The sequence below is a fragment of the Corvus cornix genome, chromosome Z (genome assembly GCF_000738735.6).
Source record: "Corvus cornix cornix isolate S_Up_H32 chromosome Z, ASM73873v5, whole genome shotgun sequence".
NCBI lineage: Eukaryota > Metazoa > Chordata > Aves > Passeriformes > Corvidae > Corvus > Corvus cornix.
In genome coordinates this window covers 13,384,197-13,399,347 of record NC_046357.1, presented here as the reverse complement: position 1 = coordinate 13,399,347, position 15,151 = coordinate 13,384,197, and the positions used below count along the sequence as shown (strand labels likewise).

The 15,151-nt window shown below is 41.5% G+C and overlaps 1 protein-coding gene across 2 annotated transcripts in view; it reads right to left on the bottom strand.

Annotated features, from left to right (window-relative positions):
• ADAMTS12 (ADAM metallopeptidase with thrombospondin type 1 motif 12) overlaps positions 1-15,151 on the bottom strand; it is a 160,467-nt gene that overhangs the window by 71,883 nt on the left and 73,433 nt on the right. For both annotated transcript variants that reach the window (XM_039567189.1, XM_039567188.1), the window contains exon 4: positions 1,067-1,263. In XM_039567189.1, the coding sequence (XP_039423123.1) occupies positions 1,067-1,263 (197 nt within the window). The remainder of the gene's footprint in view (positions 1-1,066; positions 1,264-15,151) is intronic.

Genomic DNA, 15,151 nt, shown 5'->3' with positions numbered 1-15,151 from the left:
GGTATGGATCTTTTTCAAAGTACTCTACTGAAAATTGAAACATTTTAAGTAACCCTAATATCTAAGGTCAGACTGGAGAGAAAATGTTGAGTCTTGTTTGTTCCTGCACCTGATAATGACTGGGTTTTATTCCAAGCATTTTTCCATGTGTGGACAAAACCTCACGTGCTCGAACAACCTTTGCACCTGTTTACTCAGGCTCACTGCCTCAGCAGCAAGTCAGACTGCTTGGGGCACAGCTGGGAACATACCATATAACACGGGAAAGATCAGTCACCACGGCTAGAATCACACTCTGATTAACTCCACATATATTGCACATGTCCATGATAACCACACAGAACACATCCTCAATACACTCTCAAGCTCAATATCTGCCATGATACACGTAATATTGATACAGGTATTAATAATATCTGTAAGCAGATGCTATGGCTTTTCCCAGAACAACTTATATTTTGGAACCTGCCACACAGGAAAGCACTTGAAGATCAACTTTTCTTTATTCCAATGTGAACTTTGTACTCCAGGAAGAATACTTATCTGGAAAAACAGTTGTATTGGCTTCAACTGGGACAGTTAACTTGCTTCATAATAGGTCATATATTTCTGTTTTGATTTGTGACCAAAACAGTAACAAGGTGGTATTTTGGCTTTTGCAAAGTTACTACAATTTCCAGCAGTCTCCTGTGTGCCTTTCTCACCCACAAATACATGAAAGAATTCATATGCTAAAAACCCGTAGAATTTCTCTGCCATAGCCAACAATCTGAAATCATCACTGAGCAACAGGTTCCAAGGGAGTCAGAGAATTTCAGTGGAAAGAAAGCTAGTGCTAGCATTTATAGCTATGAGACCTCTCTCGCATAAACACAGAGAAAAATTGTGCCTATACAAAATATAAGGTAAAAGTACTTTAAAATACAGAGTTTTAATTAATATATATGAATAATACTACATTTTTGTCCGTGAACATTGTTGAAGATGTCTTAGAAGATCAGCAGCATAATCAAATTCAGGTTTCCTTTGTTTGTCTATCTAAAAACCCCCAAAATATTGTACATACCATATTCATTATAGTGAGAATATATGACTCCACATGGTCACTTCCATGATATTCAACCATTTTACTGTCTGCAACCACAAGTGTCTCCACCCATCGCTCCTTGCTGACAGAGCGCCGAGAAACCCTCCTGACAGCTGCATGATTTTGTTCCCATCTCTCCCTCCGATGCTGCTGCTGTTTGAAAAAGCTGTGGGTATCTGGAAGAGTAAAAAGCAATGCTGTCTTGAACATATTTTCAAGCTTGAACTGTATGGCTGTAACACTTATAGGATGATATTAGCTGGGAGTGACTCTTCTGGCTGCCACCCACCTGCCCCCACTGCAGGGCCAACTCCAAAGTAACACCAGACTGCTAAGGGCCCTGCCCAGTGAAGTTCTGAATCTCCCAAGATGGATTAAACATGCATTAAAAAGTTACCCCACTCAAACACCAGGTATTACGTTGTGAGACAGAGCCAAGCTAAAAAAAATTGAACTGGCGATGCCATTTTCAAGGGGTTTCTCTCCTGTGGTTTGGCTCTAACCTCTCTAATAATACCAGTAGATAGTGTAAGATGGGATATCCTTTCTTCACAGGCAGCTCATTTTCTCATCAGGATGGCACACTAAGCCCAGTGCTGTGGCACATCCAAAAATGCCTTGTTCTGTGCATGGAGAATATCCTTGACAAGTGGGGACACTTGACCAGCAGGTGTCATCTAAATACCAGCAGGGTAGCCACGGGATCCTCACCTGCTGTCATCCTGCCTAATGACAGGCCAGACACTTACTGCTTACACTGTAATTTTGAGATCTGTGCATCTAAAGCTTTTCAGACAGAAGTCTTTGCTCTGCAGGGTTGCTAGCAACCCTGCACTGTGCTCTGTGGGGCTAATTCCTCTCCACTCACTCTAGCTTTGAATGCCAGCTGTCCATGCTACCAAGGAAATACCAACGATGCAAATACTGCTAGACCTGAAAAGCAACTGAGATGCCAGTTTGACAGCAACTGCTGGCCTTTTTCCAACCCATAACCCTGAGAAAGGCTTCTACGGTGCTGGGATTTCCCAAATCCTACAAAGGATCAGGAACACTTGTTTCTGTTACATATACTGCAATAGTCCCTTGGTATCTCACTCATGGAAGAGGATGTCCTAATTCCAGATGGGACACATCCACAGGCCAGACAGACAGCTCCAAGTGCTTACAGCCTCTCCAGCATCACCTCCACGGCTGTGGCAGGGGACAGTTATCCAGCATTACCTCCGTGTCCAGCAGGACCCAGTGCTGAGGAACAGTTGCCCAGACACTCTGCTCTAGAAGAATGGATGACATGGCAGCTGGGTCCCAAACCTTGTGTTCATGCCAGCTACACCTTTGTCATGAATGAGCTGTTTGCCCTTTAGACCCAAGCCCAGACAGAATAATCACAGCACCTTGTGTACCTAACAAAATGAGGCACCACTAGATGTGTATATCTCTCAGTGTAAAAGATGGTATCTTGGTTTACAGGTTCAGGTTTTCAGAAATGGGTTCTCTGAGGTCAGCCTGAAAGATGCCTGGATCCTGATAACACATAATGTGTACAATTGAAATATGCCACATTAATAAATGAAATAATACCAGCCACATTTAGAACTGAGCCACCATGCACAAGTGTGCTGTACACAGCAGCAATGAGCTATCACTGCTATAACCTCCACCCTAACCCCACTAACCCACGCTGCAGCACCACTCCAGCTGTCTCCCCCAATCTTTGTTCAGTTACAGCAATCATCTCCTCAATGAGGGGCTATTTATGAGTTGTATTCTTTAACCTCCCTTGTACATTTGCAGTTTTCAGCATACTTATTTCTATGAAGCCCAGTTCTCATTATCTACATTTTTAAGGGTTTTGTGCTGAGAAAAACCTTCCCCACAGCTATCTGAACAAAAAACTCTGTTCAGACTGCTGGTTAAGTGTTTTGTTTATGGCCAAATAAAATCTCAGGCCAGCTGTCAGGTTTTCTGTTTACAGCTAGCAAAAAGTATTGCTAATTGTCTGGGCAGCTGATAGCACTGGAGGCAAAAATGTTTAAAAACATGGAGACTGCCGTGGTGAACAACCATTAGGGGAAAGTTTGGAGTCCTGGTTAAGCATGAGGCTCTGTAATGTAGGAAAAGCTCAGAAGAGGTGAAAATTAATGCCAGATAGCCAGAGGATTTTGCAGAAAAACTCTCTCCCTGGTGATGGACAACCTCCTGTGCATGGTACGTCACCTGGACAGGTGACATCTAAGGACTGGATCCCCACTGTGTCAAGTCTCCAGGCAGCTTTTTTAGTTTGATGAAGCGGAGAGGGATAACTTCTTGGAGCCACACTAAAATACAGGCAGCTACAAAGTACAGTTCTACTTCTGCTTTTATGTCTCTCCAAATTTTGACTGTCTCTTCTAACCATCTGATTCTGAAGTGAAATAACCTTAACCTTGCTTTACCTTCAATGAGTAAAGTGTTACAAGTGATTTCAGATTTACTGAGAAATCCCAGGCACCTTGTTGTCCAGGCAGGGAAGTCTTGACTGGGAGCCCACCAGTTTAGGACTATTCAAGAAGTGAGGAATGGGCTGAGAATAGGAACCGTGCTGCCTGAGGAAAGCCTACCTTTCATCGTAACTGCTGAGCACAGCACATTCCACGAGAAACAGAAGAGAGAAAGGGGGTACTCCTACCCTGAGGGTTTCCATGGATTTTTGAGGAAGAGGTATAACACAGGGATGTACAGTGCTGGAGTCCTTAGGAATAGAAAAGGGATGCAGTGCTGAGAGTGTACCCAGAACAGTCTAAGACTAAACAAGAAGAAGGTTGGTAAGAGATTCAAGTAAGAAACTGAATGAAATTAAAGCAGCAATACTTGGAAGTTTCTAGCTGTTGTGGGAGATAATTTTGCAGATGTGAGGCTTTTATTAGAAAAACTGATTCATCCCAACAAGTTACATAACATGTCCCAACATGGATATGTGATATCCAGACATTTGACTGCATAAACAGAAGAAATGGTGAGATGTTAACATTTCATCAGCTTCTAGATAGAAATGGCTGATAAATTTCAGTAAAATGGTTGGTTTTTAAGACCAAATTCCAAATTGTTTTTAGCAAAAATAAAAACGTCCCCTAAAACTACCCTACAAATCCTACTTGCCTAACAACAACATAAAAGACCCTTAACTTTCAGCTACAAGGAAATATTTTAAGTTATCTGTAAGACTCAACTATATATGAAAAAAGCAGTATTGTACAAACTTCCTCAGGACAGTTTAAATCTACATGGTTCCTGTATATGAAAGAAAAGCTATACTCTCTAACAAATCAATTTCATTTTTCATCAGGTGACAATATTCTTTGCCAGTCCTTTGTAAGAAAGAGCTTTCTAATCTTTAACTATCAATGGTCTCACTTATTAAAAAAAACCCCATGTAAGTTCTTCTTCACTTTGAACAACTCATCCATTCAAAATGAGCTTGATTATGCTTGATTGTTAAGCAGTTAATTTCTGCTTGCCTTCCACCACTCCAAACTCCCTTAAAGAGCAAACATGACTCACCTCAGTTAAAGGTGTTATCTGAGATTTCCACAAAGATGGCTTTTTCCCACTTTTGTTTCCCGCTGGTGCTGGTAGAGTGCAGTGTACACTGCAACATGAGGGGACCTCCAGGTGCTAACTACACATAGCCAGCTTTTTACACCTTTGGAGTTACACAGGACTTTGCAGATGCAGGGTGAAAATGTCTGGAAATTCCCAGAAGAGGATAATGCACACTACAAATGAAGACTGTCACACAAAATATGGAAGCATTGATTTGTGTCTTCACTTGCTATTCTCAGCTGCCTTCTCTTTGTGCAAGAGCTCTGTCATTTTTGCCACTCTACACTGTTCACAGTCAAAATACTATAACCCCTGATAGGAGGTGTGAATGATGCTAGGGATGCTAGATGAATAAATTCCACACGGTTCATAACTTGCTACATTATGATTTTTCCAAAAACCTTCACTTTGTTCTAAGACATGCCTTTAGTTTAAGTATTAACAAAAAGATACAGTTAAGGGGTTAGTTTTTCAAGAGGTCAATAAACTGTGTTGAAACAGTCACTGTACAAGCAATATTCTCCTCTTTCACTCATATGAAAGTGAGCAACTTTCATAGCTGATCTACTGTGAGAACTTACTAATTATTTATGAAACAAATGCAGTAAGCAATTCCTTTCCCCTGTTCCAACTACCCCTCCTGAAATAAACAAGGTAGTTTTGTATACACAGGATCTGCTTATGAACAAAACTATGTCTGGATGATGACAATGTGATAGTGAGGGCTCCCATGCAATAATGGGAAAATTGTTGTAAAAAAAGAAAGTGAGTGTGTGAATTTAAAACTGAACAGACAACCAAACAGCTCTTTTTACAAGCATTCCTAAAACAGGCCAAGCTAAGTCACACAAATGCTTTCTGAGTGTGAAGAAGTGTTCACGCAGGAAACCATTACAACTACTTAATCACGTACAAGCCCATGCTGACAACCCCCAAGTCCCAGCAAAAACAAGCACAGAGAAAGAAAGCTTACAACTCAGCAAGGTTTGTTTAACTTTGACATTCCTGCTGTCAAAAACATGGCATATCAAACAGTGAAGTCACACCACTCTGAAGCAGAGGGAAGCTAAAATCGGACCTGTCTTGACTGATGCACTTAATCAGATACTGCTGCTGAGTGTCTGTGCTGCTCATTACCTCTCAGGCTGTAAAGATGCAATGATAGACGTGCTGGGCATCAGAAGGTACACAGAGAAAAATGTCGTGGGAGACATATGCCTGAAGTTGCCAATGTTTTGCATCAATGACTGTCTTTCTGCCTGAATGTTCTTATTTTTTTACCCAGGAATTAAACCCAAGTCAATAAGGGACAATTAAAAATTACAGCTGCGTCAGATGTTTTCCTAGGAGTACATTACTCAATGTAATTTGAACTTTCTATGCTCATTCACTTGGCAACTTTAGTGTCTGGTGCCTCTTATTTTGGTGAAAACATTAATGAAATGGATTAGAAGAATAAGGTGAAATTTCTATTAATTAATCTAGCTCTTGGTAAAATGCCATCTGAATACAATTTAACTTGCAGTACAATTCTATTAAAATTTAATGAAAAACAAGTATCTTCTAAAACAGAATACACAAACTGTGAAACAAATTCGCAGATTACAAATTTCCAATAAATTATATTTATGTAATAAGTCTCTTACCAAATCATTTAAGAACTGCTAATCTAAAAATAACAGAGAAATGCAGTTTTGGGGTACCACTAAGACAAAAAAAGATAATTAAAATATATGGACATTATTAAGAATCTTTCTCTTTTTATGTCTCTCTGAAAATTCATTCACACAAAATATGCAAAAAACCCTAGAGTGACATCTTGAAGTAGTTGTCTCTGCATTGTCATGGTTGATCTGATTTTCAGTTTGGTTTTCCAAACAGTATCCAGATGGTCTTGAACCAGACTCCAGAAATTCCTGTTCCAAATTTTTGTTCCAAAAATTTATATTCCATAAATTTAAATCACATAATAATGAAGAAAACTCAAACTGATTACATACTGGCAATCAGAGGTCACCAACCTGCTGCAGTCAGGACCAAGAACAAGGCTAAAAGGCTACAATGTCTTACTCATTACAACAAAGACCTTGAGGTGCTGAAGAATGTCCAGAGAAGGCAATGGAGCTGGGGAGGGGTCTCAAGCACAAGTCCTGTGAGAAGCAGCTGAGGGAGTTGGGGGTGTTTCTCCTGAAGAAAAGGGACACCTTATCTCTCTTTACAACTCCTGACAGGAGGGTGTAGCCAGGTGGGGGTCGGCCTCTTCTCCCAGGGAACAGGTGACAGGATGAGAGGCAGTGGCCTCAAGTTCAGTATTAGTGACAAGTTCTCCAAAATGGGTGCCAAGCACTGGAAGAGTCTGCCCAGGGCAGAGGTGGAGTCAGCATCCCTAGAGGTATTTAAAAGATATGTAGATGTGGCACTTAGGGACATGATTTACTGGTGGACTTGGCAGTGTTTGGGATAACAGCTGGACTCAGTGATCTTAGAGGTCTGTTCCAACCTAAATGATTCTGTGACTCTATTCCCTAAGCTTGCATGCTGCAGGTAAGCTTGTGCTGGCACTCCAGAACCCAGAAGTGAAAGAAAGTGCTGAAATGTTCAAAGGGTACATGTTTTATGGAGCTTCTTGGACAGGTAGAGACTTATGAACCAGCAGGACTCAGGAACTGGCAGCACAGGTCTCTGCAGTGCCCATTAGCTCTTTAAAGTCACCTAAGTGATTTTCACAAAGGCACTCACTGCAGGCTGCCCTAATGACAAGCTATAAGAGCTGGCAAGACTTCAGGAATGGTGGACAGAGTATCAATGCAAGGAAAGGTGCCAGGAAAAAAAAAACCCAACTATGCTGGAAGAAGCAAAGGACAGGAAAGGACTACTAAGGATTGTAATTCCAAGGATTTCAGCACTGTGAATGCTTTACATGGAAGGCTTGCTCTTTGCAGGTGGCTCAGACAAGAGAATGCAGTTTTCAAACTGTGAAGATTACAACCAGCCTCTAAAGGGACTAGAGGCAGATCAAAGGGGCCTCCATCTCCTGGCTTTATTAAGTTTGTGCATGCAGCAGCAGGCTGGGTGCTGTGCCACGAGGACTGGGGAGAGTAATTCCTCTTGCACAAAAGCAACTTGGTCATCTTTTGTGTTCATGCTTACATAGGAAAGTTCACAAGACCAACTGAATCTAAGCCTGGTAAACATTAGCAGTCCTTTCCTCATGAAAGAATACCTGAGAATAACCACATTTGATTCACAGATTCTAAGTAAACTCCTGCACTTCCTTGTGAAAATATTTTACTTCAGAAATCGGCAGCTCCGCTTTTATCAGACACCAAAGTCTGTATGGTACCGATACCTATCAAACCCTAATATGAAGAACCATTTTCTTCTGTTCCCAACAGAACCAGAAGTCAAAGTACAGCAGAGGAGGCAGGTATGTCAGCATAATGCTGCTCCAGACTGCAAAGTGCTTTCTTCCACACTGGTCCATCCTCAGCCAGGGTTCCTGCAATTTGACCAGGGATAAACTACTGCAGGGCTGAAGTGGAGCATTTGTGTTTTCCCATGCAGAAAAACAAGAGGCTTCTGCTCCCACTTGGTTTCTTGTTTAGCTCATAGAATCACAGAATAGCCCTCTGCAAACACCTCAATATGTCACAGCACCTCCCTGGAGAGGACAGACTGCTGCTCCATACAACCAAGGGGCTGGCTTTTTCAGCCTTGCAACAACCGAGGAAGGTCTCCCTCCACACAGATACCCTTTGCAAAATGCTCCCTGTAATATCCTCATCATGACAAAACCAGTACGTTTTAAGGGCTTAAGGAGTACAGGTGCCTGTCTCAAACACTGTCAAGGCCACAGATGGAACTTGCTGTAAGATAAACCACCACAGTGTGAACTTGAGTTAAGCACAGAAGGGAGGAATGTGCAACAGGAAGGAGCTATTCCATGCCTGACGGCAGGATCTGGTAGGCACATCCTTGTTAACACATCCGGACAAAAATTTCTACTCTGGAAAACTGCGCAAAAGGAAGCACCTGCTCATACATGTATCGCCCCAAGTTATGGGAACACCATCTGTGACCATGCTGTGGCTCTCTGGAACTTGGGCTGTATGAAGGTGGTACTCCAAGATGCTGAGAGTGAAGAAGGACCAACGGGATGGTGCTTGATTCATAGCTGGTGACTACTTCCTCCTTCATCTCACCCCTCCCCCTGCTCTCCCTTCTCTCTATTACTCTACCTTGCATTCATTGTTAACTAAAATCTGTATTGTTAACTTCAGCAAATGATCTTGTTTGCACCTTAATTGCGGCAGAGGCATCTCTCACAAATCAGATCATAACATATGCCCAGCTCTGTTTTGCCTGCTTATGCTCCCCCATGCAGAATCACAAATGTCAAGTGGGCTTAAGGGCCTCCTCTAGGTCCCCAAGACCCAACCTCTGCACCACAGGAACTCCTCACTGGCTCATCATTTCTCTTCAACTTAATAAAGCAAAATCAGCCACTTGCATCTCTGTGTGCTTGCAAATGATCAGTACAGAGCCAGCTGGGACCAGCTGCTCCTGCCTCCTCTCCAGGAGGGATAGGAAGGAAGTCAGAGGCAAACACACACAGGCAAGCACAGCACAGCTGGGAGATGCTACCACTCCTGTGATCACCCAGGCTGCTGAGTGGTCCCAGAAGAGGATGCAGCCTCCCTGCAGGCTGAGCCTCTGCTCCAGCTCATAGCTTCACCCTCACAAAAACTGAATCTCAGCAGTTTGGTTTGAAACTACCTGTGAAAGGCACGGCTGATGAACTAAAGCTATTTCACATCATCCCACCCCTGTTCTGCTCCTTGTCCTGATCTTACAGCACTCTTCTGCACCTCTTTCCCTAACTGCACCTCTTCCCTTCCCAAAACACCAAACAACTCCCCTCAGTGAATACTCGGCAAGGTTCCGGCTCAGCTGTGACTCCCAGGAGTGAGCCCAGGCATCTGAACCCCTCACACCACTTTCAGGCCAACTCTTTCAGATCTCAGCACTCTCTGCCCTGATGCCTCCGTTGTGCTCAGACTCATTCTGGGTCAGAGACGGCTCAGAAAGTGCTGTTCAGCTCACCCCCCCAGAATCTCCAAACAGCTCTAAGAGTCACAACCAGCAAGCGAACAGTTATGCCTGTCAGACCTGCTGTGACAGTGTGAATGTTCATGGCACAGGAGTGGGCACAGCCATTTCTCTCAGCACTCAGGATCTGACCACTCTGAGCAAGAGACAGAAAATGTAATGTATGCACGAAGAGCGCTGTGTGCTACTTGGCAGCCATGCTAAGAATACTGGAGCATTTCACTGATTAGCACAAACATAATCTCATTGTGTGGAATAGTGGCGAACATGAATATCTACAGGGCTACACTATGAGAATAAATGACAGCTCAGCACTTACCTTACATATAAAAAGTTCTGTGGTGAACCAGAGTATATATTGTAGAGAATACCACAGGCATCTTCTAAATAAAATTTCTCAGGCAAAGCTGGTAAAGATGATCTCTTTATGCTCACCATATAAACTGCCTGATTTTGCAGCTATTCTGTATGTTTAAAATGTCAGGTTTCTGCTACACAGTCTGGCATTGGATTAGTATTTTCTGGGTATTTTATCATTCAGCTACTCAAATATGTTCACATTTATAAGAAATAACAGTTTCTATTTCAGCCTTCAAAAAGTACTGCTTTGACTGCGACATATTTCAAACAATCTCTTTGAAGATGTCAACAGAGAGGTTACTGAACATGCAAAGGAATTGGGGAGCCTAGTTGAAAATACCCCCACTGTTATCCCCTTATTTTTTGGAACTGCCATCACAGAAACAATAGGCAGATTTCAAGAAGACAGATTTGTCTACTGTAACTCCCTCAGATGTGAAAGTAAGTCAAGAATTCAGTTTAAAACACATGGATTTGAGGGAGTTCTCCAGTTGTAACACGGTAGTCCAGTTATAAAGCACTAGATAGAAATGGATCATTTAAAGTCTAAGCATCAAGCAGATAAAACTATTTTTTTAAAAAAATGGTTCCAGATAGAAGTTTCTCGCTGTACTTCCAGAATTGACTCTTTAAGAAATAATCTGACCTCAGCTCGTAAATATTTCTGTAAAAATGTATGAGGATGTATTTTCTTATATAAATTAACAAAGCATCCAGTAAAATATACACGGGATTATTTCACTGAGCACGGGCAATGAGAAATTCCTGGTCTTATAATCAACAGTTTAAAAATTGTCTCTTTGCTGCCTTGAAATTCTGACCTATAACACAAAAGGGAAGGAGAATGTTAAAAAAATAATCTAGATTAAACTTTCCCCTTTTTTCTACAACTAATCTAAAGTCTATTAACACAGAAGACAGATTCCTGCTTTTTTCAGAACTTACCAGAACCTATGGTACACCAAAGAAAATGTATCATTCAATTTATTAGCAAAGCACACTGAGGGACAAGGAGGTGGAAAAAACGTACTCTAAAACCAAATATTAATCATTTGCAGTACTCCCCATCACTTCTAAACAAAACTTTTTCTGTCATCCAGGTAACTGAACAGAATGTCCATTTGCGTTCCCTGTACCAACTGCCAGATTCTATTTCAGGGCTGCATTTCAATATTTTATTTAGCTTATGGGTATAAACACAGTCCTTTTCACAATTGTTTTCTCAAAAATATTTTCTCAGAGTTAATAGGTAGTGTGTACTTAAAAGACTTGAGAGGGATTTTGAAAGCTAGAAAGCATGACAATAGTCAGTGCTTTCCAGATACTCTGAAACTTGTGGAAAAACAAGTGTCCTTGGCTTTTAGTGAAGTGAAGATGAGATTTGGTACTTACATTAGCTATTTTATGTGTTATTGACATTCTAAGGATTTCTCCAGTGCTCTCATTCTATAAACTGTACCTGCCCATGAATTCAGCTAAAGCTAAGTTTATACAGAACAAACAAGAATTTCTTGCAGCACACTGGACATGGCACAGCAGGCAGGCTGAAACACAACAGAATTCAGGTCATGGTGCCAAATCTGGGTGAGAATCAAGTAAAAATAGCCTTTTCTGAGACTCCCATATTGTCAGAGCCATCTTAGCTGTACTCCCCGCAGCCTTCATCCCCAGCAGCTTTCACACTCCCACTGCAACCCCCTCTACATGCAGGATGCTCAGCTCTCCCCTCTGTTTTCTGCAAGCCAAGCAGCAAGCCAGTAGGTAACTGCAAGCTCAGAAAGGTCTGCAGATCTAGAAGAAACAGCAACCTCCACGCCTTTCCTTGTGAGGGGGTATAAAACATACTGTGCTGGACCACAGAGTGTGATTAGAGAGCAAATAAAGCAGACCTGTGCTTCCAATGTGAAGGGTAATCCAACACTGTCTGGCAAACACATTTTATCTGACAGCTATGTCTGCTTCACGCCTTCCAGTCTGTCACTGTCACTGTCCTGCTCTCACCTCAGGATCTTCAAAATAGGGCACTACCAAAGCAGTTTCTGTAGCGAGACCCAACTCTACAAGAAAAGCAACTCTAACCATTTCACCTGCTACCACTGAGTTTTACTACGTAAAAAATTAGAAGATGACAAATCAGTCTGAAGACGCCAATAGAGAGTAATATTCAGAAATTATTTACCTGAACTAACACAGCAAACAAATAGGTAATGTCATTTGTTTTGTAACAGACCTAATTAGCTATTCTAATGGACTGCACAAGCCCTTATGTTTGACTTCTAATGTTAAATTTACAGGACTTAAATTTCAACTGCTTTTTTTCCCATGCTTCTTCTGAAATGATGAAGAAAACGGCACTTTTTCCAGACACCACTCAAAGCTATCATAATTTATTTTCATTATGAAAAGACTGTGAGGAGCAAGATGAGCATGAGTCATTATGTATAAATAAGGGTGAAGGCTGGAGAGAATGTCTGGATCCTATTCCTTGCCTCATCAGCCATCCTTAGAAACACCCAAAATAAACACAAATTTCCATAAAATACTGTAGGTCGTTCAGTCTTTTTGGCACCATTGTGTGAGATGAAATTTGAAAGGAAGATGGGGAAGAGGATAGCACTGGCAGGTGTCAAGTTAGTGAAATTCTATGCTTCATTTTCTCCATCTCTCAACCCTCCTGCACCTGTCTGAAGACCTTCATGCCTGAGGTATGCTGCAGACACAGAGGCCACGTTCTCATGCAAGGACATCAAGTAAACATTCCATGCACTGAAGTTTTTTATACATGAGAAATAGCAAGTAGAGTTTACCCATAATTCCTGAAACCTGACATTTCAGTTTTAAATGTTCAAAACACAATTTAAGAAGTGTAAAATACCCCAACTAAATTAATGGATAATGTCTATGATGTGAAAGAGAAACAGCTACTAACAGAATAGTCTGAAATGATAGTTAAACAATGACTTTTAATTAGTTCGGTTTCGGTTTAGATTACTAAGGAAAAGAAGAGAAAGGCAGTCTGGAATTAATCTTGAAACAAAATGCTATTCTTTCAAAGTTGGATATGATGTCATTAACACTGCATATGCTATAACCTTCTTATCTCTGGGCTTACACAACAGAGTTTATTTGGCCTTTCCCTGGACCAGCTGTTGTTTTTTCCATTCCATTTTTCCACTGTATTTAGAATACACCAATCACACTAGTGTGCTGAAAGAAAAAGCACATCCTAGTCTTTTGAGGGGCCTCCTTGTCCCTGGCTGAGGCCAAATGTCTTGTATGTCAGATGATGTTACTAAGCAATACAGCCTTCAAAGGCTCAGCCCCAACCCTGCTGTGCTTCTGCTGCAAACATCAGCACAGCTCTTACAGATGAGAACTTCCCCCCTGAGAAAGGAAATGGATTGGTCAGTCACCAAAATGAATTATGCTAATATGATGTCTTGAAAATCTTAAGACACATACTGCCTTTAATATTTTCTATCCTTAGATGCAAGTCCTGATAACAACATTTTCCAGATGCATGACATTTTGAGAGGTGTCTGTTGAGGTTCTCCTACTCCAACTCGGCCCAAAAGATTTCATTTTGCCTGACTGAGCCACTGAAGAGGCACCTGTACACAGACAACAGACATTGAAGCAGCAGAGCTGGGACAGACTGGGGAGAGCTGATAGAGGCATCTGTAAACCACTAGAAGGAGCAAGGGGAGGAACAGCATAAATCACATCATCTCAGGGGAGGCAACCAACAGTGTCTCTGAGGTGAGAGGTTAAAAACTCCTGCCACCAGGAAATCTTGCATGAACAATCCTATTGTGATAACATCAGCTTTGGGTGGCCTGTCACACTCAGCTCCTCAATAGCACTGTAGGGCTAAAGGATGTTTCTGGTTTTAGCCAGAGTTTTGAGAGTGACTTTTTCTTTTGATTCCAGTTTCCTATTAAAAAATGATTGTCAGAGGCACTATAATCTGTTGGATGTCACAAGTTCATTAATTTATTTCCATTTCTGTCATGCATGGAGTGGAGGTTCACCTGTAACACTCGCTTTAATTGACTGAACTCCCTGTGCTCACTGCCTACAGAAAATTATGCCAGACTCCTTCACAGACAGGAGCTCCCACACTAAAATGCCAAGGAGTTTAAAGTATTTGCTTAGAACTGCGTTTGAACTTTGAAATTTCTACTTCCATGGAAAGAGAATCAAACAAAGCCCTGCCAACAGATTGAGCCTCTGTTTTTTCCCAAATGATGATTTCAGTTTTCATTTTCAAAAAGTGCCTGGCTCCTATTCTTTCCAGGAAGCCTTAAGATGATAAAGGTATGTAAATGCATTGGGCCAGAAAGAGGGAAAAATGCAGGTTTGCCTGAAGAAACATCCAGTTCACATTCATTATAAAACAGTATGATTAATTATAGCTTAAGGAGAGAAAAATATCCAAAAAATGGATAATGATGGATAAAACCAAGTTGCACTGCTCAGCTGAGGAAGAGGTTTTTTAGTAATCCATTCCCCAACATAAAGTTTATCTCTGCTTGGACAACTTTCATCTGCCTGTCAGTGTTACCAGTCCAGGCTTTGCAGGAAACTCCTTTCTTTTACTGCCCTTCCTTCCTGTGACCTCCCTGACAAGATGAAATTTCAAATATCTCATCATCTTCCATTTACTCTGAGGAAGACCTGACTGGCAGAAGCACCTCACCATGGGCAATGGATGCAACTGGGATGCTGAAACGAAAATGCCATAAAGCAGAGAGTGGTTCAGTGAATATTTTATCTGGAGAATATCAGGCAAATAATGTCAGGCAAATAATACAGAAAATGACAGGAATGGTCGCTCGTTAAAACCACAGTATTTGAAAAAAGAATTTGATTCAAATCCAAACCTCCACAGAGCTGACAGGAAGCCATACTGGGGGCTCAACTGACAACAGTGCAGATCAAAGAGGAAGGAACCTGATTCAGCTTGTTTTAAAGTTTGGGCAGGCAAGAAACTTGCTGCTAATTTCAGCTTTG